The 27,090-nt window shown below is 36.2% G+C and overlaps 3 protein-coding genes across 7 annotated transcripts; 2 read left to right on the forward strand and 1 right to left on the reverse strand.

The window, feature by feature from the left end:
• On the forward strand, window positions 38-5,225 carry LOC109713404 (renalase). The gene is made up of 8 exons (XM_020237466.1): window positions 38-490; window positions 947-1,216; window positions 2,444-2,570; window positions 3,338-3,399; window positions 3,505-3,735; window positions 3,931-4,052; window positions 4,138-4,276; window positions 4,668-5,225. The coding sequence occupies exons 1-8, from the start codon at window positions 101-103 to the stop codon at window positions 4,824-4,826; spliced, it is 1,500 nt and encodes a 499-aa protein (XP_020093055.1). The 5' UTR covers window positions 38-100; the 3' UTR covers window positions 4,827-5,225.
• LOC109713152 lies at window positions 6,033-8,994 on the reverse strand. 2 transcript variants are annotated; one of them, XM_020237128.1, is made up of 2 exons: window positions 8,698-8,994; window positions 6,033-8,533 (listed from the first exon to the last, which is right to left on the reverse strand). In XM_020237128.1, the coding sequence occupies exon 2, from the start codon at window positions 8,479-8,481 to the stop codon at window positions 6,289-6,291; it is 2,193 nt and encodes a 730-aa protein (XP_020092717.1). In that variant the 5' UTR covers window positions 8,482-8,533; window positions 8,698-8,994; the 3' UTR covers window positions 6,033-6,288. The 2 variants fall into 2 exon arrangements, with proteins under 2 accessions (XP_020092717.1, XP_020092715.1); XM_020237126.1 differs by having other exon boundaries at window positions 6,033-8,590; window positions 8,698-8,993.
• LOC109712527 (GRF1-interacting factor 1-like) lies at window positions 14,247-17,440 on the forward strand. Of its 4 annotated transcripts, none has more exons than XM_020236122.1 (4): window positions 14,247-14,418; window positions 15,608-15,684; window positions 16,237-16,324; window positions 16,778-17,440. In XM_020236122.1, the coding sequence occupies exons 1-4, from the start codon at window positions 14,332-14,334 to the stop codon at window positions 17,183-17,185; spliced, it is 660 nt and encodes a 219-aa protein (XP_020091711.1). In that variant the 5' UTR covers window positions 14,247-14,331; the 3' UTR covers window positions 17,186-17,440. The 4 variants fall into 4 exon arrangements, with proteins under 4 accessions (XP_020091711.1, XP_020091713.1, XP_020091712.1 ...); XM_020236124.1 differs by having other exon boundaries at window positions 16,805-17,440; XM_020236123.1 differs by having other exon boundaries at window positions 16,243-16,324.

Genomic DNA, 27,090 nt, shown 5'->3' on the forward strand with positions numbered 1-27,090 from the left:
TATATCTTATTTACAAACGCTTCAATGGTTTAGATAAGGGAGATATTGTGGGTTCCTCCCCCAAACAATCTCTCTCCTCTTCTTCGCACTCTCACTCTCAATGGTTGCTGCTCCTTCTTTCCCCTCCTCTCTGATACTGCAACCCCTCAAACCACCACCCTCAAATCCCCTCCTCCCCCAACGAAACCCTAGATTACTAACCCCATTCTCCTCCCCACTCCGCTCCTCCGCGGCGGAGCCCAAGCCGCCGCCGCTGCGGCGCAAGGCAATGGAGGGCGGGGCGCGCGGCCGAAACCCTAGGCGGAGGATGGGATCGTACGGGACCTCCCGGAGGTCGGTTATCAAGAAGAGCTTCTCCCAGGAGCAGGTCGTGTTCGCCACCGCTCCGGCGACGGATCCCGTCGTCGCCGTCATCGGCGGCGGCGTCTCGGGCCTTGTGTGCGCGGCCACGCTCGAGAAGCGGGGGATCCGATCCGTCGTCTTCGATACGGTTAGTGTTCTTCGTCATTCTCTCGAGTTGTTGGTTGCCTTGGGATTACTATTCATTATTCAATAGACGAGTACTCATTTTTGGGTAATGGTGTAAAGCAGGGGTTAAGGTAATGCTTTTGCATAGGGTTTCGATCAGTTACGGTTGGTTAGCATATGTCTCAAGTTCAAGATTATACATGGCTTCGCGTGTAATTGGACCAAAATTTAACTGTTGAAATAAGAGATTCATGATGCAAACTATCTTCAAGGATGAACATCTACAGCGTGGAAGAAATTACAGTTTGAAATATGACTAACTATGTGGTTCTGACCACTTCCAGCAAAGTAGGCTTGCTGTTACCATATTTCTAACTTTGTGTTGTTATCTGACGAACTCATATAATTTGCTTTAATATGAGAGAGTGCAATTTCTGTACAAACTCGAATGAACTGATAGTTTTTCTAGTCCTTGTAGGGGATGCATGGATTAGGTGGGAGGATGGCGACAAGAATGATAGATCCCCAGCAATTGGTTTTTGATCATGCGGCTCAATTCTTTACTGTGAGCGATCAAAGGTTTCAGAAGTTGGTTGATCGATGGCTGGATGAAGGGTTAGTTCGTGAATGGAAGGGGTTGCTGGGTGAGCTTGAAGGTGGTGGGCATTTTACTCCTCTAACTTTCTCGTCTCCAAGATATATAGGTGCTAAAGGGATGCGATTCCTGGCAGATTCCATCATACGTCAGGTACAAAAATCAATTCCTTTCCTTGTCATTGAGTGTAGTACGTTCTGAAGTTAACTGTCTGTGCTAACTCTAGAAAGAGGCATAATGTTGACAATTCTTTAGTTCTCAACTTGCTTTTTCATCAAGTTATTCCAGTTATTCAATTTCTATTATGACTTTTGCTGGCTTCGCTGTTTTGTTATTCTCATAAATTCTTGTGCCAGTGCTATGCACCGATGAGATGGTTGATGCTATTGCCGTCAAATTGCAATGTAAAAGGGGAACTTTAAAAAGCATAGATGCAGCACGTTGAGATACTCAGCTATGATATTTATTCTGCCTCATTCTTGTCATACTCGTTCCTCCTAGCAAATATTTTATGCTAGACGGTGGTAACGCTTTCTAATTCACAAAACCAAAAATTTGGTAGTTTACTGGTGCATAATAAAAGTCTGTGGTTCTAACTCTATTGGCTAATTCACCATATTTTGGTTGATTGGTTTGCGTTCCTTGAATATTCCCTCTAACCATGGCATCTGCCATGAGCTCGCTTCTAGCTGGCACATGGAAAGCATGTAGTATGTTGGAGAAGGCTCAAAATCACCATAGTGGCCACCATGACCTTTTGTACGAGCAATGCAACATCTCTAGAATATCTCAGCAACTCCGATATGTCTGCTGTTTTTCTTTTTGAAGGCAGTACTTGGTTAATTAATTATCTGGTTTTAAATTAGAGAAACTTGCTTGGTTTTGTCGCTAATACAATTCCAACAGTCGGTTAGTTTAATCGCATAATACCCTGCTTAGTAATGTTGACCAGCATTGCCATTTCTTTGTTCTCTAACAGTGTAAATATTTTTTACTTGGCAAGGCTATGATCCTATTCAACCTTCATGTGAAACTTAAACAAGAAGTCACTGGAATTGTGTCTATAATTACAATCTACCACTCTGTAGGGGTGTGAAATTTTGCGTTTTTCAAGGACAAGGATTTCTCCCACCTTTATATGAGTCTTAAGAATTGTCACAATTTTTTATAGTAATATTCATAATATTTCTATTCAAATGAGCATCGGATACTCAAGATTAATGGAAATAGCAAGACTTACATAGCATTTATACTCTTATGTCTTTTCTTTGCTATTACTTAAATTGCATTTCTTCTGTTAAGCTCTTTGCTTCTGTTATCGGCTAGGTTGATATGCCCCCCTGTCAGTTTGCTTAGTAGCATTTCAACTCCCAAGTGCAGAGTCGCATGGTTGATATTGTAAGACCTTGCTGGATTAGTCAGCTCGAACCTTTCAATGGGAAGTGGTACTTATCTGAGAAGGCGAAACCACATGGCCAATTTGATGCAATTGTCATTGCCCATAATGGTAAGTAAAACTTCGATCATCTCTATTAATTCACTTATCCAGAACTGGATCTAATTTGATATGCACATTTTTGTAATACTTTCCAGATAATATCCCAATTCGTGAAAACAAAAAGTGGTTGGTTCCCTATGGTTGATATGTACTTAGAACGCATCGCTACCAAATGAAGCAGGTTGAGATAAAAGAGAATAGGGTCAACTATGATATGCGCCAGCTTATGCTGATGATAGATCAGCATTCGATCCAAAACCATAGATATATCATAGATATAACATAGAGAAGCTAGACCATAATATCAATAAGCATATGACTGAATATCTTATTGAGCCACTTCATTAACAGTTTCTCCTTTCTACTTTCATCTCTTGTTGTAGTGATTTACCCTAGACTGGCTCTAACTTTTTTGTCCAAATTTTCTCAAGAATTTCTTAGTGAAGCGCCAAAACCTTGTCAATCTAGAGTAGGGCACACAATGGCACTTCCTAAGCAATTTGAGGGAACCTCCTTTACCTTATGATTGAACATTTCTTTTAATATTTTTTGGTACTTTTGTGGTTTTAAGGATATAGACTTCACTTGCAAGAAACGAGTGTTGCTCTGGGACTAATTTTTCCTTGAAATAAAAACTATTACTGTATTACATTATCAGATTATATTTAAGCAGCCTTCACTAGCTAATTCTTGTTTTATGACAAATGTACCTCCTTTTTGTTCCAGTGTGTCAATGCATTTCAACATGATTCATCCTTGTATTGCACTATGTACAGGAAAATGTGCAAACCGTTTACTCTCTTCATCAGGATTACCATTGCTGACTAAACAAATGAAGGTTTGCCTTCGCACTCTCAGATTAATTTTGCCGAATCATTGTTTACCCTGGAGTTCAAGTAGCTTTCAAAATCACTTGATTTATTTCCATTTTTGGTGGTAACAGAGGCTGGAGCTAAGTGCTGTCTGGGCACTTCTTGCTGCGTTTAAAGATCCTCTTCCACTTCCTCAAAATGGGGCATGTCCGACATTCGAAGGAGCATTTGTAAAAGGTGTTGATTCTATCTCATGGATGGCCAACAACACTAGCAAACTTTTCCCTTTTCAGAGTGGCATGCCACAATGTTGGACCTTTTTTAGCACCTCTGCTTATGGACAGAGAAATAAAGTTCCACAGGTCAACAATATCTTCACTTCACATCTTTTTTTTTTTCTTCTACTTTTTCTTTTTGTCCCTACAAAGTAAGATTCATGGAAATGGGTCTTCTTTTGTTGCTGCTCGCCAACAACCATCAGTGGCAGTTTTCTTGTTCGTTTACTCTTTTGCATTACTGCTGCATGAGTTTCCTGATAGGAGCTACTCTCAATTCAGGAAAATATTCCAAGCGTCACGGCTGAAAAAGTGAAGGAAGAAATGCTTGGTGGTGTAGAATATGCTCTTGGATTGCCTAAAGGATTACTCCAGCGACCATTTTACACGCGTGTGCAACTATGGTTTGTGCGCCTTTCTTTAAGGATCATCCATGAAGTTCAATAATAATGCGATACGAATTTCGTACTTCTTGCCTTTCTTTTTCAGGGGAGCAGCTCTGCCAACAAATACTCCCGGGGTACCTTGTATCTTCGATCCTCATGGACGTGCAGGAATTTGTGGTGATTGGCTACTTGGTTCAAGTGTGGAAGCTGCAGCGTTAAGTGGCATGTCTCTCGCAAATCATGTAATATAACTTCTCTCGACTCACATTACTCACAATTGTTGGTTAATTTTTTTGCACATTGAAGTCTAATACTGCAAAGATCTCTTCAGTATCTATATTATGTTTACTTACATGTGATATCACACCATTTGATTTCTTCATGCCTTACATGATGGTCCTCTCTCCAAAATGATTCCAATAACTCAGTGCTATTCAATTGAGAAATAATATTTTGTTAGTGTTCTAGAGGATTGGCATTACAATCTTTCTTGGGTCGCAGAAATTTCTTCTATTGTGAGTCGGAATAAGAGCTAACAATTTACCAGCGAGAGTAGATTTTCCGTTTAGGTTTTCTTTTCTTTTCCTCGATTTCATCTTTAAACTAATTCCTAATTGTCATGGGGCAATCCAGATGGCAAATTACTTCCAGAGCGGTGACGCCCAACCTGACGAATTTGCAGTGGGTTTGCATGAGAAGTTCCGCCCGGTTGGCGGTCATGATATTGGTCAGTTTCCGGGTCTGGATTCTCAAAGACAGGTACTGGAAGCTCAGGCAATTACAACTGCATGAAAAGAAAAAGACAGGTCTCATGGCCTTTTCTTTTTCTCTTGTTTTGATGACATCCCAATTTTGTGAGATGTTCAGATTTTACTTTTTTTGGTTTTTTTTTTTAATTTTTTATTGGCCGTCATGTAAGTGATGAATTGATCCTGAGTCCAACTATATGCTTGAGAATAGAAGCCTTGTGCTTTCTTATATGCATGTGCGAGGTTTCTATACACCACTTCGATCACTCACACTCATCGATCATATAAAGCACAATTTCATCCTGAGAAACATTTGCCCACAAAATCTTGACACCATAGCTAGTTTGCCTAGTGGAAGATAAGAAGATTCATGTGTAATTAGTTTCAAAATTTCCGTCTCAGGTGTATGGATGAAGGTTCAAAGTGGCTTTATTGGGGTTTCTGCAAAAGTATTATGTCAGATAGAGTTGTATGAGTAGCTGCACTAATTTTAAATACATTAACTAACACTGCAGTTCTGTCCTGTTCGGATGTGGAATAAAATTATCTACTAATAACTTATTCAGTATGAAAGTTTTTGGTGTGGTTGAAAATGTGTCCTTAAAAGATCTTGACATCTATCATTTGATAAGGTAAATATTACACCTGTAAAGTAATTTTTATTTCGAGAAAGCCGTTTTTAGAATGTATGAATATCTTATTCAGTATATTCTCATAATTTATGTGAGAAGCTTATATATTTGGTAGATGAGTACGATCAAATGTCGAGAATTGAATACTAAATTAGACCTTTAAACTTTTTTCTCGTAGGTAAAATACATTACCTTACAAAATTATGAATATCTAAGATATTTTAAAGAGTAAAATTTTTTTAAAAAAATTCACAATCAGGTAAAGAAAATTTTTATATTGGATAACTAACTTAATCCGACTTCCAAGCAAAGTCTTGAAGATTGATTATGACATTTCATTCTAGGCATTTGATTGCATTTCTTCTTCACAAAACATATTAAGCTTTTTTGAGTAAAATAAAAAGATATACCAAACAAGACGTTCCTGCATCTAAATAGAACCAATTTCACATATTACTTAAGTGGTTAAACTGCTAAAACGCATGTTTGGAAGAAAAATTATATCCGACTATCTTTCACAAGAGGCAGACGAAAATCTAAGGGGATATATAGTATGGTGGATACACATGATCCTTTTGATCCAGAATCATATTTGCTAGAAAGAAACAACATGGCCATTCACATAATTGGCATCTATAAAAAGAGTGAGAATCTCTTTAGTATGATATAATAGCCAAACTGTCTACTGAATGAACTAAACTTCTCTTTCAGTCGAATTAATAACAAATCGGGGCACATAATATAACTAACTCATGATGGAAACCAAAAACACCCAAGAAGAATTATAAAAAGAATAAGAAAAGTAATCATATATACCTAATTTTCACAAAATTTTACTCCCACCCCCGAGAGAGAAAGAAGCTGCAAATTCTCTCATATAGGAGCTGCGCAGGTGGTCCGAAAATGACCGGTCTGATTGCAGCGACTGCAGTGCACGGCCCTCTTTTTTCCTCCGCTCTCTTCTGCCCGAACTCTCCTCTTCCTCGGCTTCCCTGCAGGCCTCACCGACTTCGGTGGATTTATAACTATCTCAATCTTACTCTCTCCATCTTGACATGTTTCGGACGACTCATTCCAAAGGCTCCGATCCGGAATAGGATGTATGGTCTGCGAATAGGTCTTTCGATAGGTGGCGACGGTGAAATAGCTCTCTGTGTACCGGTGAACATTTTGTCGGCAAGAGAGTAGCGCTGCCACCCCATGAGCACAAGGCAGGCCACAAAGTTGCCATCCTCGACACAAGCACCGCCGATTGCGAATATCCACAATATTCACCCCTTCATGAGGAGATACAACTTCAAACTCCGCCTCGTTTGCCCTCCCCACTTGGTATCCCCGTGCGCGTTCTATGTACTCCGACATGCGTCGCTCGGCTGACGGCACAAGAGCTGACACCCACTGCATGCTTGCCTCGCGCCGTTCGTTGAACCACATCATCAAATGGCGGCGTATGCTCTCCATCATCTGATATATTGGGAGCCCCGTAGATTCAACTAGCCAACTGCTCAATGATTCAGCAATATTGGCGGACAAGTGGCCGAACCGCTCCCCCTCGAAATAAGCTGTTGCCCAGAGGTGGGAAGGGATGCGTCGGATCCAGAAGGCAGCGTCTGATGTTATCTCTTCGATCTCTAACATCTTTGCTTCAAACTCCATGATGGTAAGAGCTTGGGCTGCTTCCCAGAAGAGGTCGACGAGTATTGGGTTGTTAAACTCTTTGCGAAAGCTTTCGCTGAGGTTTCGCATGCAAAACCCGTGGAATGCTGTTGGAAAGTTAAATTCCACTCCATCTACGATACCTCTCTGCCTGTCGGATAAGATCGTGAGCCTCGGCATGTTCTCAGTGTTGGCCTCCAATAAAGCATGGAGCTCAGATAAGAACCAAATCCAGTTCTCATCACTTTCCTCATCAACAACCCCAAATGCTAAAGGGAAAAGAGCACCATCACCGTCGAAACCAGTAGCAAAAAGCAAGGTACCAAGATACTTGCTTTTTAGGATGGTCCTATCGAGCCCGATTAGGGGACGGCACGCATTCACAAAACCATATATAGAGGCATAAAACGAAACAAAAAGGCGACGGAAACAGTTATCATCTGGATTCCCATAAACATTTGCGATGCTCCCTGGGTTCGTCCCTTTAACTTGCTCACAATATTGAGGCAGGAGGCGGTATCCTTCCTCGAAGGACCCACGGACAGCAGCCATGATCATCTCCTTCCCTCTCCAAGCTTGCTTATACGACAAAGTGATCCCATGCGTGCGGTGGATCTCCTCTAAGATCTCCTTAGGCTTGCAGTGCGGGTTCTCACGAATCCTTTCTTCCACAGAATTGGCAACCCATTGAACCGAAGCCTGGTGATGCCCTAGATGGTTGATCCCAGCACAAGAATGAATGTCGTGGATTGTTCTGATGGTGAAAGTGGGCACACCAGGAAGCTTCGCAGCGTGGATGCGCCACGGGCACCCTTCTGCGGCGCACTTTGCGGTGAACCGGGTCTTGTCCGACTTCACCGTCTGAATCTCGAAACGGCAAGCTATGGCAGCGTCACGGATTGCCCTGCGGCAGCTCTTGACATCGGAGAACTCCTGGCCTACAGCGAGCTGATGCTCCGGACTCGCAATGAGCGCGCGTGCCTGAACTACCCGAGGGGAAACCAATTGGAGCTGCGACATTTCGTCGTTCGGTTGGAGGGCGAATTCGTGGTCTTGGTCCGTTGAGAGTTCATGAGTCTCATCGAAAGCCAATTCATGGTTCTCCGATAAGTCCATGTCATGGCTCTGAGTGCTGTGGCCCAGGGCAAGCTCATTCGCGCGGCCATGAGGGTCGTGATCATGAAGATGATCAAGGGCAAGAATTAATTGACCGTCATGGTGATGGCCGAATTCAAGATCAGGGTTGCCAGACAGGCCTAGACCAAAGTCGCGGAGGTGGGCATGATTGATACCGAGGGTTTGCCGATGTGCGAGGCCCAAACCGTGAACCTGCTCAATAACAAGATCTCCGCGGTCGTGGCCGAGGGCCAAATCAGAGCTCTGTCCAAGAACTAAATCGTGGTTTGCCATGGGCGAATCGACAGGGAAACAATAATTCTCAGCTAGGAAATTCGCCAAACATCTACACGACACACATGTAAATCTCAAAAATTCACCATTCTTTCTACAATTCTGTGATCTACAATTAAGAAACCGAAAAGAACACGAATCAACGGAAAAACCCCATAAAAAATTATGCGAAATAAAGAACTAACAACTATGGATCGAGTGAGGGATCGAGGATACCTGCATCAAAATCCAAACTCTTTGGAGGGAAATCGAAGGAGAACAAAACCCAGAAAAAAGAAACAGGCTAGGGATCTACGAGTTTGAGGAAACCCTAATTTGGCCTCTAATGGAGAGGGGGAGAGAAGGGGACGATGGGTTCGGTAAGTGGCGCGAAGTGTAGGTATTTGAACGTGGGGTAGTGAGAGAATTTATTTCAAGGAGAAGGGTATACAGAGAGAGAGAGAGAGAGAGAGAGAGAGATAGATTTAGAGAGAGAGAGAGAGAGAGAGAGAGAGAGAGAGAGATTTAGAGAGAGAGAGAGAGAGATGGGGAGAAAGGGGAGAAGAGGGTTCGAGAAAAGATAGGGCTACGGAGACGAAGAACAAGAGAGGGTATTTAGGTAAATATACATGTGGGCTTTTCCTTATTATATATCTTAGATTCATATTACTGTTTTGCCCCTCAAATGGAGCGGTGCAAACGGGCGGATCCGGGGCCGCTTGTTCACCACCTCCCGCCCGTTTCATTATCAAATCGGGACAAATTCGGAATGAATTAATTTAATTTTTTATTTTTATTTATCACTTTATTTATTCGCAACGGCATAAGACGAAAACAATTTTTTAACTCCCACTTTATTTATTTCTTGTATCAGAATAAACTCGTTATATAACGAACCAAGAATGTAAGTACCGTGGCACGGAATTATAACGAAAACTTATCGAAACGGTATGACACGGTGCATGTCGAGCCGTGTCGATACATACTGATCATAAAAAATATGTGTATGCCAACAAGTAATGGTATGAAATATTTATTTTTTTTAGCAACAAAATATGTCAATTATTTACTATATATTTTTATCAATTTTTTTGAGTTTTATTGAAAAAATTACTCACTAATTTCAAGGATATAGAGTTTTGAATTGTATTATCGGCACGAAAAATGAATCTTGCCGATATTTTGCTGGCACGATACGGTACGATGAATACGGTCCGTGTCGATGGACACTTTAATCCTTAAAACGAACTAATTTTTTTTTAAATTTTGATCTTTATATACTTTCCTATTAGGGCAGATCGGAATTGGGAGCTTCAGCAACTCAGATCCATTTGCATTCCTACTCAAACTGTGGCTAAATTACGAAAGGGTCCTCGCAATTTTTCAGTCTAAATTACCTGTGCATTGTTATTTTACACTTTGTTATAATTTCAAATAGGATTAAAACTTGTAGAATAATTCGTAAATTTAATTACAAAATTTGAGGAATATTTTTAATAATACACCAGAAGGATTGAAATCTAACAATTAATTAGCGAAGGATATAGTTGAATTTTAACAGGTAACCGACTCGTGTTAGTCAACAGGATATTATTGGAAAAGAGTCAATAGCATATATTACATTTGTTAGTACCCAATAAATTTTAAATTTTTTTATTTAATTTTGTTATTTACTAAATTAGATAATACCTAATCTGTTAAGTATCCAGCTCAAAAAAATATTTAAAATAAATTTAATTTTTGAATTTGGTAATATAATGTAAGATTTTTATTTTGAAATTTAACTTCAACTTAATTGTACTTTTAATCTTAAAACCAAATTTTAATTTTTGATTTAGATTAGAATTTTGAATCTGAACTAAAAGTTATATTTTGAACTTGTGTTTTATTTTTGATAAAAATTGAATTTGATTCAAAATTAAGTTTCACATGTTGTTTCTAAATTAAATTCGTATTTTGGCTATGATTTGAATTCTAATTATTATTATACGTATTTGAAAAGTCCATAATCTTCTTTGTTGGATAAGACCAACCATGGGTCTTATGTATTAAAATTTAGATGGTAACCGGTACGTAAGCCTTAATAGTAGGTTATCTCAAATCATATTATATTTCAATCATTTATTTTAAAAAATATGCGATCATATAAATTATGATGTATTAAGGTATCAGCGAACGGATTATGGGTTGGATGAATCAAGTATAGTAATATGAAAAATTATTCTAAGATTTTCATAAATTTTGAAAGGATAACGCAAATCAAATAGACCCTTATGAATGATACGTGTTGGATGAATCAAGTATAGTAATATGTTTTTAACTAATCACACCGATATGGCTAGAAAAAAAAAAAATCAATTAATGCAATAGATGGACGGTATAATTGTTATCCACTTTGAAGTGTATTGGTAGTATTTATGTTTTTGAGAGAAAGATAGCATGTTACCCGCTTCGCTTATTTCATTTAGAAATAAACTTAGTTGGAAATGTGAATCAATTATGATTCGAATTTGGATCTTGAGTATCAACCACCAAGTTCTTTTGCCACTTGTGCCAGAGACGGTGAGCGTATTGGTAGTATTTCTCAACAAATTTTGGTTTCAAATCTCACCGACCAAAGAGAGAGATATATTTACTTGGGAAAATTTCATAGGTACCCCTATGGGAGACTGAAATTTTATCAATAACCCTCTAAAGTTGAAAATATCATGAATGCCCTTCTAAATTCAAAAAATACTCATGAATGCCCTTACTGTTAGCCGGTCGTCAAAATCTAACCGAACAAATTTTAAATGTCATTTTTACCCCTGTACAGTTCATTTAAGTATAGGAAGCCGTAATGGGTATCTTAACACTATTCATAAATGCCCTCTTATTCTCTCCACATAGCAACAAGCCTACTACGTAGTCGATATTTTACAACACCTCATAACCTAATTTCTAATTGTGATTGTGGTATACCGTGCCAAATTTAGATGTTAAAACAAGCACATAGTAAAGGTTGGTGATTCTATCAATGGCCAAATTGGATGGTAAGTTGATGTGATATTTTAATGTATAATTATTAATTATATTTTAAATATGTAATGCTGTATATTTTCGTTTTTTACTTTTCATTAGCATCCTCATTAACTCTTCATTAAATTATATATAAAAAACTTCAAATACCCCACCTATGCTTTATTGAATATTAACTTTTGTATCATGTGGTTTACCAATTTTTTATATTAGTATTTTGTGGTTTTAACTTTATCACTGATATAATAGAAAAATTAATGGAGAGAATAATAGAAAGAAAAATTTATTAAATTCATTAACTTTATTAAAATTAATAATGAAATAAATATAAAAACTCAAATAAAAAAGTACAGGTTAAAGGGGTGTAAACAAAAAAAATTTAAAGTTGATGGGCAAATATCAAAATCTCTATAGTTGAGGGGGTCTCCATACATTTTACCTATTGAAATTAAATTATTTTAGTTATTTTAGCTAAAAAGTTGTGTTAAATTTAATAATTTTTTTTTAACACTAAATCTCTTAATTTTAAAAAACTAAAAGTTAAGGGGCCTTAACAAAAAACTGCATACTTAAAGGAATTATTTCAAAATAGCATATAGTTGAGGGATTTCCGGAACATTGCTAAAGTAGTATCAAATTAGGAGTAAATTCGTCATTTTATTACTTTACACTTTATTGATCAGTATAAACTGACGATTTTTTAACGGCTGAGGTATTTATGATAATTTTTTATATTTTAAGGGATATGCATGATATTTTAACTTTTGTAAAAGTGTCTACGAAATTTATAAATTTTAGAAGGGTATGGATGAAATTGCCCCTACTTTGTATGTATCCAATAAAAGTTAAAGAGTGTAAAGAAATGAGTGGACATATGATTTGATACTCTTTTGAGAAGGGGACCCAAACGCAGGCCAACTTCCCCATCTCCCTCGCACGTGTCTGTCTCGTGCTTTCAACGTGCGAATAGCAACGAGGAATTCTACACTGTCACACTTACACCACGTCATCACTAACAAGTCAATCACATTCCTTTTTTTCAAATAAAAGAACAATAAAAATATTTTTTTACAATCATGATGGAACATATACCTCTAAAAAAAGACATTTGATTGATTTGTTACGCCACGTTACTAATATATCTGTTGCATTCTAGAATTTTTCAATAGCAACACCCCGGCACCCACCAGTAACTTCACCGCCACTAATTCCATCGCCTTTTAAAAAAAAAAATAGAGGGATATTTTTAATTTTGTTTGATTTTTCTTTCAAAATTAATTTTATAATCGTGTTAAGTTATATTGTTTTTGAGTTAGATAGACAGATAGATAGATAGATTAATTTTTTAATTTTTTAATTTATTTTAATATATTACATTAAGATTCGTGTATGAAATTATCAGATGGTCTGGGGTGACGGGATCCTGAAAGCAACAGCACAGGCGGGAGAGAGAGAGAGCCGAAGCAAAACTCCAAAAAATAAAAAAAATTAAAAAAATAAAAAAAAACACACGCGGCAGAGGGCGCGAAATCCGAGGTGGCTACCATGTGTGACGCTGTGGGCCCACCCGTGTGGGGTCCACAGCTCAGCCTAACAGAGCGTGATATATGTACGCGTTACACCTCGGAGATTTTTTTGTTTTGTTTTGTTTTGTTTTGTTTTTTTTTTACTGTACGCAGCAAACCGCCGAGCCATTGCTCCTCCCGAAGCGTTCCACTTGCCCAGCGTAAATATACTTTGAACCCCCTCATCTTTAGGTAATTTTGAAATGGGTATTAACTTTTGTATTATTTTTATATACTAATATTGTACAAATTTTCTCAACATATTATTAAACATCGTTCTCTTATTATTTATTTATACACTATTTTTTCTAAATATTATCAAATTATCATTTTTACAAAAACTAACAACTCCATTAAGACACATTAATTAGATAGTACAGAAAAAAACTTTTTAATGAGCCTCTAAAATAGAATATTCGCTACGCTATTTTCAACCTGTATATTTTAATTGAGCTATTAACCTCAATTCAAAATCATAGATTTATAATTTATAGTATAGAGGCATACAAAAATAGATAGTTTAGTAGTGCCATTTATAAAAGAAATATTATAAGACTGGTGTGAAAAATCAAAGTATAAAGGCTAGTTAAACTAAAAATATTATAAGACACTCACAATTAAATACTATAAACCAGCAAATTATTAAATATGGTAAATTCGAAAGAGAATTGTTACTTAGACAACTCTTTTAAACTTTTATATTAAAAATATAAAAATATTAGAACACTAGTTTGGAAAAACTAAATTCTTGTATGCCTATGCTTAAATTACATAAAACTCTCTTGTAAATACTTTTTTTTTAATTCTCTTTCCGATTTTTAAAAATCTATATTTTGCTCATTTAAAATTTAAGAAATATTTTCGAAAAGGTATGGTATTAATGGAGAGAGAAAAATCATCGAATTGTCCATACTTCTTTTGTAAGAAAAAAATTATTTTTTTAATCTAATTCTGTCATTTTGAAAGATATTTCAGCATAAATTATAAAAAATAGATGAAATAGTGATGAAAAGGGGGGCTAAATATAATAACTTAAAATATTGAGATGGACAAAATATAAATTTTTAAAAGTTAAAAAAAATAAAAAATATTTATAAAAAAATTTTCTGAAATTTAACCTTTACAACGGCTTTTCGGTGAAACAAAATTAAGGTGCTATTTCAAGAAACATTATAGTTGCAGGGGCCTTGGGTGCAATTTTTCCTTCATCTTTTGGAAAGTTGTAGAGAGAGATTATAGAGAGAGAGAGTCTTTTTTTCTAAAAAAAAGAAAAAAAAAGAAGAAGAAGATGCAGCAACACCTCATGCAGATGCAGCAACCCATAATGGCGGCCTATGCTTCTCCAAATCAAGTCACCACTGATATTATCCAACAGGTCATCTTTTTCTTCTTTTCTATTTATTTATTTTTTGCTTTTTCCTCACCACCTTTTATTGTACTCTGTTCATCTATCCCTGTTTCTCCTTATCGGGCTTTGATTCTTTTGATCTGCTACAGTGTTTCTCTGTCCCTGTTTGTAGTGTTCTCACACCTTTTTCTCTTTTGCTTGGGGTTTTTGTAGCTTTTTGGGTGGCTAATATTTGAAGGCTTTGATCCTTTGGCAACGCATTTGAAATGGATTTTATTGGGTTTTTAGTGTTATTGAGCAAAAATGATTTTTTTTTTTTTTTTTGAGGGTTGTTTCATTGGCATATATGTTGCTTTTTATTGGTTCATTGGTTAAGGTTCAGTTTTTAAAACTATTTGAAGTTCTTTGTTAGTTAGGGGCATAGTGGTTTTGTCATTGAATCTTCATTATTAACTGGTCAACAAAAAGTCCACTTGTGATTTTGTTGACTCACATATCTACCTTATTAAATAATCATGTTACTCTATACAAAAAGTGGAATATACACTTATTTGCAGAAGAAGTTAATGCTTATATTTGCTTTTTAAGTTACTCAGCAAAGAGCCCTTTTCAATTCTTTAATTGGTTCTCTTTATCACACTATTAAAGACCTTGGACAGTGCCTTTTTTTTGTAGTTAATGCCTTTGTTAAGTTGATTGTGTGTGGTTTTTTTGTTTTTTGGTGGGTGGTGCTTATTAATTAGCAGTTGAACAGAACCTTTTATTCTTACTTTTGTATATCAGCAGTTATAGCTATGGAGTTCCTGACTAAATCAAGCTCATATTCTTCTTATTATGATTCATATCAGTGTGTTTCTTCCTCAGAATCCTATGTTTTCTTTCTTAATTTCTTTTTTTCTTATAGGATTAACTATGTAAGGTTTTGCTAGTTTTAATATGCTTATGCTGGTTTTTGCTGAGAATTTACCATTTGGCACTTGAATAGAAAGACTAATTAAACTATAAATTTGTAATCCAGGAAACTCGTCAGATTTAATTTTAAGTCTGACTGCAAATGATTTGGCCGGTTGAAATGTTATATTTCTATATGCTGTCCTGAAGTTCATTTAGTTTCTTACACTCTTTTCCTGATTTTTGTTTTTTTTTTTTTGGTATTGAAGTGCTGTTTTTGTTGTCGTCGGTAAATTAACTTTTGGTTTTATCTTGTAAATTGCAGTACTTGGATGAGAATAAGCAATTGATTCTGGCCATTCTAGACAATCAGAGCTCAGGAAAAGCTGAAGAGTGTGCTCAGTAAGTCTACAATGCCTTCTGTTTTAACAGCACTGTTAAACTGACAAAAGCATGATTTCCGCGTACTTGTTTTGTATTCGTGAAATTCATTTAAACCACAAACGTCTTCGTGTTTCTTCCGTGAATTAGGGCATACTCAGCTCGGCTAGAGCTTCTGTAGAAGTGCTATTTAACTAGAGCCATTCAAATAAGCACTAATGGTTTTGTCACTAAATTCTGTTCGGCAACTTCTTGCTTTAGCAGACGCGAAAGCTTCAACATGGAGCTTCTTCTTGTCGCGCCAGAAAGCTCATCTGAGCTTCTCATTGCTACAAAAGATATTGTGTCGAAGTTGCTCCAAAAGTTAGGTCAAAAGGCACCCTGACCTTACTAGTCAAAAGGGGGTTGGCAAGAAAAGTAATTCAGTTCGATTTTGCTGCCCTAAGATTTGTAATATTTAACTTGAATAGCCTATAAAAAAGTGATGGTGTGCCCTTACGGCATTATGTGTGATGAAGTACTACAATTTACTTGTGCATCAAATATAATTGGCTTTAATCATTATCATCTGAGGAGCAGGAACCAAGCTAGGCTTCAAAGGAATCTCATGTACCTTGCGGCCATTGCAGATAGTCAACCCCAAGTTCCTACAGCTGCTCAGGTAGACATTACTGTCAAGCATAATAAATAACATTATCTTCTTTTTTTCGTCATACACAATAGAGTTACGAGGAACATTTATGAGATATTTTCAGTGACATCCGCTGCCGTAGAAAGAGAGTTCCTTATAATATTTCACACTAGCAGTTGTACCTACAATTTTCCGATTCCTAACTTACGAGAGTCGAAACTAGCAATTCAAATGATGCCTCTTATTTTTTGGAATGTGATGATGTCTTATTTTTGGCTAATAAAAGAAAAGTATCTGGGTTGTTTTCTGGTATATACTGTTCATTAGTTAAGTCTTGTGATTTGACAAAGAGGGAAAGAGAAGTTAAAAACTATAGTATGGCGCAAAATAAAGGACATGCATCGATCATTTATTACTGATTCTGCGAACTAGTATAAGAGGTTTTCACCGGTGTATCTCACTGGATATTCGTATTTTCTACAGCACCTTCCCAATTCTCTCATGCAACAGGGCTCACGGTATATGCAGCACCCACAAGCACAGCAGATGACCCCTCAGTCTCTCTTGGCCGCTCGATCTTCGATGCTTTACGCACAATCGCCCATGTCCGTCCTGCAGCAGCAGCAGCAGCAGGCGGCGCTGCACGGCCATTTCGGGATGGCCGCAGGAGGCTCCAGCGGCGGATTCAACATGCTTCACGGTGAGTCCGGCGGTGGAGGCAATGGCGCATTGGCGCCCGGGGTCTTCCCCAACTTTGGCCGCAGCGGCGGCAGCGGCGGTGGCGGGGGTGTGGGAAAGCAAGAAGCTGGCAATGCAATGCCGATTGAAGGGCACGGCGGAGATGCTGCAGAGCCCATGTATCTGAAAGGCTCAGAAGAGGAAGCGAATTAGCCTTTGGACACGGTAAAGTGCTTGAGCCGCCGCCGGTTTCAGCTTCGACAGCGAAGAAAGCATTCTGCTTATCTGAACACAAGTTTTGTCGCCGAAATTTTGATGCCTGTGATGGTTATGGATGTGTTCAAAGGCTTTCTTGGATGTTTGGATTATTGCGCACTAAGTTTGTAATTTGTACTTAATCTTAAACATGGAATTATGGGTCATGATGTGGAATTAAATTTTGCTCTTTGGAGTTGGTTACTTTTTCAATGTGGTATTCATGTTATTGCCATTTTATGTGCTATAGATGGAGAGAGAACAAAACTTGGTATGCTTCTGTGAAGCTAATTTAGAAGACGTATATGTTTTGTCACAAGCTATAACAGAGTTTTACACTATGCAGATCATAGGACCAAAAAATCGAAAAAAAAAAAGCAGGAACAAAGGTAATCCATAACACACTACATCACAACAGTCAAATTGCTCTTCCTACTTCAGTACTAATAACATAATGGGAGAAGATACTACTGCTATGTTTCTTGTGTTCATGGAGAAGTTACGAGGAATCGCAGATGCCGGAGTTTGATACAGAACTCAGATTCCCGTCGGAGTGGGGTAATACGGAGTTTTACTCGGAGGGTTCGGAGGATCGCCCCCTTGGACAGGAGCTGGGCATACTACTACTCCGTCAGGACCAATTTCACAGTCAGATGGGCTCTGACTCTGACATGCTAAAGCCAAAAATGCAAGAGAAAAAATGGCTATGACAAAGAAAAGAGCTCCTCTGTACCAGGCCATAAGAGATATACGGAGTATGTGTTTGTATAAGCACAATATATAATGTCCATGTCCAGCTGAAATCCGTGTTTTCGAATTGTTTAGAGTGCATGTCTGCGTAGTGAGCACAGAGCGAACTATTCTTTCGCCTCTCTTCCTCTTTCATCATGACATACTCATTGCTTTTGTAAGTTGAATATGAATTATTCATTGCTTTGTAAGTTGAATACGAAACTTTCGTATGACTGAGAGGAGGAGGGCGGTGTTATTTATTATCTATTTGTTTCCCGTCATTGTCGAAAGAGAGCAGTTAAATGTGTGAGTCAGAACTCACGCGCAAAAAATGTTTAGACCTTATAAATAATTCGCGTGATAAACTTTAAGCTTTTGTAAAATATTTTGTCGTAAAAGGCATAAACTATTGCGGTGTGCATGGAGATTGGAAGTAGGGAGAAGCAGGTAGGGCGGCGGTTCGCACAATCTTTGTTCCGGTTCACGGTTTCTGCTGTCAACGAGGAGGGGGCGAAAATGGCGGCTTATTTGGGGTTTTCAGAGGATGGGGAAGAGAAAGAACAAAGACAATGAAGCATAAAATGGTGATGAGAAAGAGCAGAGATCCTCCTTGATAACTAAAAATAAAAGATCTGATGGTGCTCTGGAAATACTTTACTGGAGTATAAGAGCTTGCTCGAGACGAGTGCATATATATATATATATATATATATATATAGAGAGAGAGAGAGAGAGAGAGAGAGATAGATGGACTGGGCTACTATTAGTAGCAAAATTTCATTGTTGCTATTAGTTTTTTAGCCTTTGAATCAACTCTTTTCATTATTTCTAACCATTGGATTAAATACTATAACCCAGTGGAGACCATTCAACCCAGGGGACCACTCAACTCTAATCGACTAATATCATTCCGACCCTATAATTTTTCATCCAAGGATTAAAACTTGATAGCAAAAAGAGAGTTTTACTATTAATAGTATTCCAGCCTACTTCTATATATATATATATATATATAGAGCTAGGCTGGTATACTATCGGTAGCACGAAGGCTTCCGTGCTACCCAGTTGTTTTCAATAATGCGGCTTCCAAATCGACGATCGGTTCCGTTAGACTTAATCTAAACTATTAAAAGTATTTGAAAACTAAATTTTATAATTTTTCGACATCATTTGGCTAGTGATCAAAAAATCTCAAAATTAACAATTTTAATGGTAGATGTGACGTGTTTGTGAATTTAACGGTGTAAAACAATCCAAATCTAATAAAAATTTTACAGAAAATTTTTTTCACTATTTAAAGTAAGATCAGTATCTTTGATATTAAATTAAAGTCTTTTATCATCATTTTTTATGAGATTTTTATTTTCAGCCGTTCATTTTTAGATTACTCGTTTGATAGGTAAATGATATCGAAAAATTATAAAATTTAGTTTCCAAATACTTTTTATAGTGTAGATTAAGTCTAACGGAGCCGATCGTCGATTTGGAAGCTACTTAATTGAAAACAACTTTGTAGTACGGAGACCTCCGTGCTACCGATATTATTATACTAGCCTAGCTCTCTCTCTCTCTCTCTCTCTCTCTCTCTCTCTCTATATATATATATATATATATATATATATATAGTTGGACTGGGCTACTATTAGTAGCAAAATGCCATTGTTGCTACCAGATTTTTAGCCTTTGGATTAACTCTTTTCATCATTTCTAACCATTGGATTAAATACTATAACCCTGTGGGGACCACTCAACCCTAGGGGGACCACTTAACTCTAACTGACTAATATCATCCTAACCCTACAACTTTTCATCCAAGGGTTAAAAACTTGATAGCAAAAAGAGCGTTTTACTATTAATGGTATTCCAGCCTAATTCTATATATATATATATATATNAGACTCTATATATATATATATATATATATATATATATATATATATATATATAGAGCTAGGCTCCTATCCTTTCGAAAGTACGGGAACCTCCGTACTTGTAAGTTGTTTTCGATGATGGGACATCCGATTCGGCGATCGGTTCCGTTAGACATGATCTACGCTATTGGAACTATCTAGAAACCAAATTTCATAATTTTTAGACTTCGTTTGCCTAGTGAACGAGTAGCCTCAAAATGAACGGCTAAAAATAAAAATCTCATAAAAAATAATGATAAATGATTCAAATTTCAAATCGGAAGTGTTGATATTGCTATTGATGTTAAGTAGAATTTTCTATTAAATTTTCATGTAATTTGGATACTTCTATACCGTTGAACTTAAAAACGTGCCGCATCGGCCATTAAAATAGTCATTTTTGGGACCTTTTGATTGTTTAGTTAATGATGTCAAAAAATTATAAATTTTGGTTTCTAGATAGTTCCAATAGGGTAGATTATACCTAGGAAGCCGATCGTCAAATCGGATGTCCTATCATCGAAAATAACTTACAAGCATGAATGCTCCCGTACTTTCGAAAGTATAGTAGACGCACTATATATATATATATATATTAGGAGTCCGGCTACTATACTCTTATGAGTATAGTATACTCCCTTTTGTACTCATAAGTTCTCGGTCGTTAGATCTATCACTTGATCATTTTCACCCGTTGGATTATACTATTCAACCAACTACCCACTCAACCCTAAAGGACCACCATCATCCTAACCGGGGACCACTAACATCTTAACCGTATATCCATTTATCCAATATATCCGAAAACTTATAAGTATAAAGGGACTATACTCATAAGAGTATAGTAGCCCTAACCTATATAGTAGAGTTACTATATATACTTTTGGAAGCAGAAGCAAGTTGATGCTTTCAACTTTTTGTAGGGTCGGAATAATAGTTGTCCCCATTACAGTTGAGTGGTCCTCTTGTAGTTGAGTGGTCTCCTTACGGTTGAGTGGGTGGTTGTTAAATAGTATGATCTAACGGGTGAAAATGATCAAAGAGATAAGTCTAATATTGGAAAACTTAGCAGCACTAAGTGCTTATTGCTATCAGAAGTATTCCATTGGACTATATATGGAACCAAATGCGCAATTTAACCCCCAAAATATGATAAACTTTGCTTTGGTTTCCTTCGGTTTAGCACTTTTTCAATTTATCGCTTGTGGTTCAAAATATTGTACTTAATTTACTGTAGTTTTAATTTTGTGTCTGCACAAGTACCTACTATAAAATAGGGTAATGGAATATTATTTTGTTTGCAAATCACAAGGCGGTATAATAAAGCATTTGATCATTCTATATATAATCTCCATTTTACTATCCTATTGTTTGCGGAAAAAAAAAATCACTTTACTATACATGGAATTTCCTAAGAAGAAATAAAATTAAACAACATAGCAGTTATCTATAATTTATTAAATTGGGGATGACAAATTTAAGTTTACAAATAGTTGAGGGGATCTCNTTTTATATTTTATTCAAAAATATTTGTTATATTGTAAACTCAAGTTTAAATAACTGTTGTTGACAATAATTATCTAGTTTTATTTCTTTTTTACATACATTAAATATTTCTCTATATCTTTTGAATTCTATATATACACTGAATAATTGTTAGCAGATAATATTAAGATAATCTAAAATATGTACTTAAAAAAAATATAGAATGATATAGAAATATTTTATAAAAAAGAAATGGTTATTCGTTAGAGAGGAAAGAGGAATTAGAATCTTATTTCGCTACATTTTTTTTGTTTGTGTTTCTACAGACGAAATTCAAAATACGTACTTAGTATAGATTTGCTTTTATATTTCTAAGAGTGAACTGTAGAAATTATATCTTAATGGAATCCGTAGAATCTACAAAATGTGATAGTTTTATTTCTCATTTTTTCCAAAATCCAAAAAGGAAATTAAGTGGAGCCATCTCAAGCCCGAGGCCGGGCCAAAATTGAACGGACGTTCGGGCTGGCCTTTTGCTAGAAATTAGAAAAGAAAATAAAATGCCCGGACCAAATATAAGCCCAAGCGTCCGAACCTACCTAGCAAGGCCTCGTTTAGGCTCACTTTTGGTGGCGAAAGCTATATTTACAAATTACAAAAAGAATGATATGAAAATATTACCACGATAAGTTAATAAATACATACAGAAAATACTAATATATAACACGATTGTGTATAAAATTATTAGAAACTTATATAAACTATAAGTTTCTAACATTCAATTAGGACAGTATACTATTAATAGTACGTACCAAGCGTTTAGTGCTATTAGGTGGAATAGTATTTGATATATATATACACATACTTATAGGGTAAGACGCTGAAGAGTGCATTCAGTTATGAAATNATATATATATATATATATATATATGGGCTAGAATACTATTGATAGCAAAAAAAAATTTTGCTATCAAGTTTTTAATATGTGAATCAATTTTTTCATCATTTCTAGCTATTGGATTAAATATTATAACTCAGTGGGGACCACTTAACCCTAAGAAAACCACTCAATCTTAAAAGATTAATATCATCGTAGCTCTACAATTTCTCATCCAAAGGTTAAAAACTTGATAGCAAAAGGTACCTTTTGCTATCAATAGTATTCCAGATTAGCTCTCTCTTTCTCTCTCTCTCTCTCTCTCTCTCTCTCCATATATATATATATATATACACTTGATAGTATCAAGCGCTTGGTGCTATCGAATTTTTCTGCCGTAGAATGAAAGAATGCGCGGTTAGAATGATAGTGGTCCTCTAGGGTTGAGTGGATGATTGGTTGAATAATATAATCTAACATATGGAAATGATCAAAGGGTAGATTTAACGGTGAAAAACTTGATCGTCGATAGTATAATAGCCGAATTCTATATTTACGGAGCTTGCAACTATATATTGTGTTAGAGATTTTCCTCTCTTTTCCATTGAAATTACTAATTACACTTAAGTTTTGATTGCAAGCGCTATGTATCATTTTGTCAAGTTTTAAAAGACATAAAATATCAATTTTGTTTTATTTTTTGTGGTGTTGTTGTCATTTTCACTGTTGCGCGTGCTTTTTTCGTTAGAATCTGTTTTGCGTGTTCGCTTATTGACTTACACGATGACTCGGCAAGTGATAGAGAAACTTCCAATAAACGGTCATGCCGTGTTGAAGCTTTAAACAAGTGGGCGAATTTTTCTCACTGTAAATTAGCACGATCTTTCCCACACTAATATTTGCTCACATGCATCAACCGTTCCTAATGCAAGTGGCAAATAATTTCGTAATTGGTATTCGAGATCTCAAGTTCGAATCCTAGTTGATTCGCATTTCTAGCTAAATTTATTTCTAAATGAAATAAACGAAGTGGGTAGCGTGCTACCTATTTTCTCAAAAAAAAAATATTTGCTCACATACATCATGAATATCACAAGCATTAGCATATACTGATTATAGAAAAGGAAATACGAAAAGGATAATAGAAAAGAAGACCACTCCCAAAGAAAGGTTAAAATTTTAGACCATACTCAGAGTGATAAAAAAAATATTCTTAGCCTCATAGACGATTTCAAATGTGGAGTAAAAAATGACAAGTTAATTAACTTTTGGTCAGACAGTTGGAATGGAGAGGCATACGTAGTTATTAATGAGTGCTCCTCTAGTAAGGATTGGCAATGGAGAAAAATCTTAAGAGGTTATGGAAGCATAGGCCTATACCTGACTCGCGAATAAGAAATCCGAAGGATAGACTTTCTCTCTTCAAAACTAAAAACTATTCGTACAAAATTTGCTGGCGTTGGAACAAGGGTCACAATTTATAACTAAATCTGTGTACAAATTTCTCATAGACAGGGAAACAAGAAATGCTTTGTCAAAAAGGATATGAAAATTTTTAATTCCGATTAAAGTGCGTATCTTTATTTGGCTTGTTTAAAAGAAAAGATCACTTAGGGGGAATATAACCTAATTAAGAGTGGTTAGACAGGGGATCAGAACTATTTATTTAATTTGTGGAGACTACATGGAGACTGTGGACCACCTTTTTAACTAAAAATTCAAATTAGTTATTGTGAATTCTAGGATAGGCAAGTTGTAAGAGTTACACCTCTATGAGTTGGGCATTGGCTCAGGCATGCATTGCGTGTGCTTGGTCTATATGAGAAAGTTTTCACAGTAACAGATATTTTATTTAGGCAAGTAATGCGTCCAGTCAATTTCACTCCCAAATTATACAAATTTATGTATGTCGAATCAAATGCAATAAAGTAGGTTTAAATTTTAAATTTTGTTAAAAAATATTGGTTGGTATATGTAGAGTTAGTATACTATGCTATTATGAGTATGACTGTATTCTTATTCATAAGTCATTTTTGATGATAAAACATTCAAATTAACGATCCATACCGTTAAATATAATTTAGAGAATTTAACTAGAATTCTAGAAATCAAGTTTTATACTTTTTGAACATCATATATTTTACCGTCAAAGGGCCTCAAAATTAATATTTTTAGCAATATCAGTATATATGAAGCACTTTCAAGTTAACGATGTAGAAGAATTAAAATCAATTGCATTTTTAATAAAAAATTCTATTCACTGTATAAATCAAGACTAATAACCACGAGTTGCCGGTACAAAAAATTTTTAGTCGATTGAAATTTTGTGTTGCGAATCATTAATTAACTAGCCGTGCAGGGCGTATCGGAAGATCTTTTTAAAATTTATATATTAGTGCTTTCACCAAATTGAACAACTTAATTAATATATATTCAAATAAATAAATAAAATTAGGCTAATGATCAATTGTTTACGAAACAGCAAAAAATGGCTTTTATTCGCTTATCCATGAGATACAAAACAGACATGATTGAGAAGGGAAGGTAACAAGTAAGAAGTGGAAGAAGCTAGCTAGCGAGGGCGGAGGGCGGCGGACATATATGCATGGTAAGTAGATGATCAGCTGGCTCAGGCAAGCGTATATATCAATCGATCGATCGATCGATATTCGTGCTCCGGTTCACAGCTCCTGCTGTCGAGGATCAGCTTGGTTTGCGACCGGAGGGGGCCGGACTGGCCCTTCGGGTGGTGGAGGTGGAGGATGGGGTCCTGGCACAGGAGACTGGCAATATGGAGGTGCACCCGGAGAGGGACTGCAGGGGGGACGAACCGGATATGGCTGGGGCATACCTGAAAAAAGGGGGATGAAGAAAAGTAAAATGGTAACGAGAGCAACGAGTTGATCTCCTCCTCTACGTGAGCCCATCGGAGATCGATAAAAGAGATCGACTTAAAACTCAGAGAATGGATGATCTACGAATCTCGCACATAGACCAGGAGTTTAATTGCAGATCTGGATTACCATTACCATCTATATTTATACTTCAAACATCCATGTGTCAGCGGTTGAATTCAATGCCTTTGAATTTGTCAATAGTTTCACATTGTTTTGGTTGTTGCTGTTGTTGTTGTGTTTTCTTTTTTGTTTTCTTTTTCTTTTATTTTAATGTTTGGAAAATTAAGTACTGGGAACTTCTGACACTCTAGTTCTTTTGCAAGCATATTTCTAAACTTTCATGTTTAGTAATATTTTTAGTAATTAGATTCTAGAAATTTCATCATATAGCTCAATAGTGAGATCACAAATTACATATACAATTTATTTTGATTCTATGTCTTGCAAATAATCTTATAACGTTCTAAAATATAAGAAATAAAAAACATTAATATTTTTCTATTTTAACATATAAAAGAATAGTAAGAATTCAACGTGGAGGCGAGGCTAAGTAGTTGAAAAAGTGGGAGGGGGGTTAATGCTGTTAAGTACATGTAGATGTAGATCTGTTCTGTATCTTTATATTTACTTATTATTTTCTCTCATTTCTTTTTTTCTTATCATTTGCTTGTTTTCTTATTTACATTTCATTTCTAGAGGCCGAGGAGCCTCACTTTTTTAGCTAAATTTATTTTTTAAAATGAATAAAATGAGCAATGTATTACTATTTTCTCTGACAAACATAAATCAACATTGGTTTATCCTATTCTTTAGTTCTCATGCTTCTTTTTAAATTAAGAACTTTAAAATCAGATTTCTCTATATTTTGAAGGCGCACAAAATTTTATACATAACATGTGATCAAAATTGAATTGTGGAACTAATTACGACAATTCAATTAGAAAGGTCAAGCCAAAATTTTCGGCAAACTAAAGTACGAGGACCACTGTATCACATCACTGATAGTTTAAGGAGAGCAGGGTTACACCCACCCCACTAGCAACAATCCAGTTATTATTACTAGTGTCTAAGTCTCTTATATATCCAATATATTCAATCACATCCCTATAGTGTCAAGTCTCTTATATATCCAATGTATCCAATCACATCCACATTTCTATCCGTGGGATTAATTTCTATCCATGAGATTATTGGGGTGTGACAGACTCTCCCCGCTAAATCCCTGACGTCCTCATTAGTCCCCAGTCATACACACGGCCAAAGATTACCAGGCAATGTGTGACTCGTCTCACTAGCCTTGTTATCCAGATCTTGATATAGCTGGTCAGCTTGTCATTCAGACTCTGATATAGTATATCACTTTGTCTTTCAGACACTGACTCAGCCGCCGGCATAGTCTATCACATTGTCTTTCAGACTCTGATTCAGCCGAGACTCGGTACATATTTTCGGCTGATTAGCCGGCTCTGATACCAAATATAACGATCCAGTCCACTAGCAACAATAACTCGGCAAAGCCTATCACTTTGTCTTTCAGACTATGACTCAGTCGAGACTCGCCACACATTTGCGGCTGGTGAACCGGCTTTGATACCAAATGTAACGACCCAGTTCACTAGCAATAATAACTCGTTGGACCCAAACACCAATCTAAAATGCTAAAACCTAATTATTATTGCTAGTGTCTAAGTCTTATATATATCCAATTACATTCCTATTTCTATCCGATATCGGATTATTGAGGTATGGCACAAGGATGTAATCTAGCCTTTTTCTCATGATTCTCCTTTGACTTTTATTTATCTTAATTTTACTTTTTTTAATCAGTAATTGTTAATAATATACGGGGCCTCTGGAAACTCTTTTTTATGTATCTTTTTGTTTACTTTTTATTAATTTATGATGATCTAAGGATACTTTTAGTTGCATATAGTTGCTCCAGCACAACAATTATAATTGTAT

Source organism: Ananas comosus, linkage group 7, assembly GCF_001540865.1.
Source record: "Ananas comosus cultivar F153 linkage group 7, ASM154086v1, whole genome shotgun sequence".
Taxonomy (NCBI): Eukaryota; Viridiplantae; Streptophyta; class Magnoliopsida; order Poales; family Bromeliaceae; genus Ananas; species Ananas comosus.

What these genes read in the sequence shown, in the direction of transcription:
- LOC109713404 (XM_020237466.1), top strand. Translation starts at nt 101, where the DNA reads ATGGTTGCTGCTCCTTCTTTCCCCTCCTCTCTGATACTGCAACCCCTC. An exon ending in TACACGCGTGTGCAACTATG is followed by an intron (nt 4,053 to 4,137) that starts GTTTGTGCGCCT and finishes TTTCTTTTTCAG; the next exon opens with GGGAGCAGCTCTGCCAACAA. An exon ending in GCATGTCTCTCGCAAATCAT is followed by an intron (nt 4,277 to 4,667) that starts GTAATATAACTT and finishes GGGGCAATCCAG; the next exon opens with ATGGCAAATTACTTCCAGAG.
- LOC109713152 (XM_020237128.1), bottom strand. Translation starts at nt 8,481, where the DNA reads ATGGCAAACCACGATTTAGTTCTTGGACAGAGCTCTGATTTGGCCCTC.
- LOC109712527 (XM_020236122.1), top strand. Translation starts at nt 14,332, where the DNA reads ATGCAGCAACACCTCATGCAGATGCAGCAACCCATAATGGCGGCCTAT. An exon ending in CCACTGATATTATCCAACAG is followed by an intron (nt 14,419 to 15,607) that starts GTCATCTTTTTC and finishes TGTAAATTGCAG; the next exon opens with TACTTGGATGAGAATAAGCA. An exon ending in AAGTTCCTACAGCTGCTCAG is followed by an intron (nt 16,325 to 16,777) that starts GTAGACATTACT and finishes TATTTTCTACAG; the next exon opens with CACCTTCCCAATTCTCTCAT.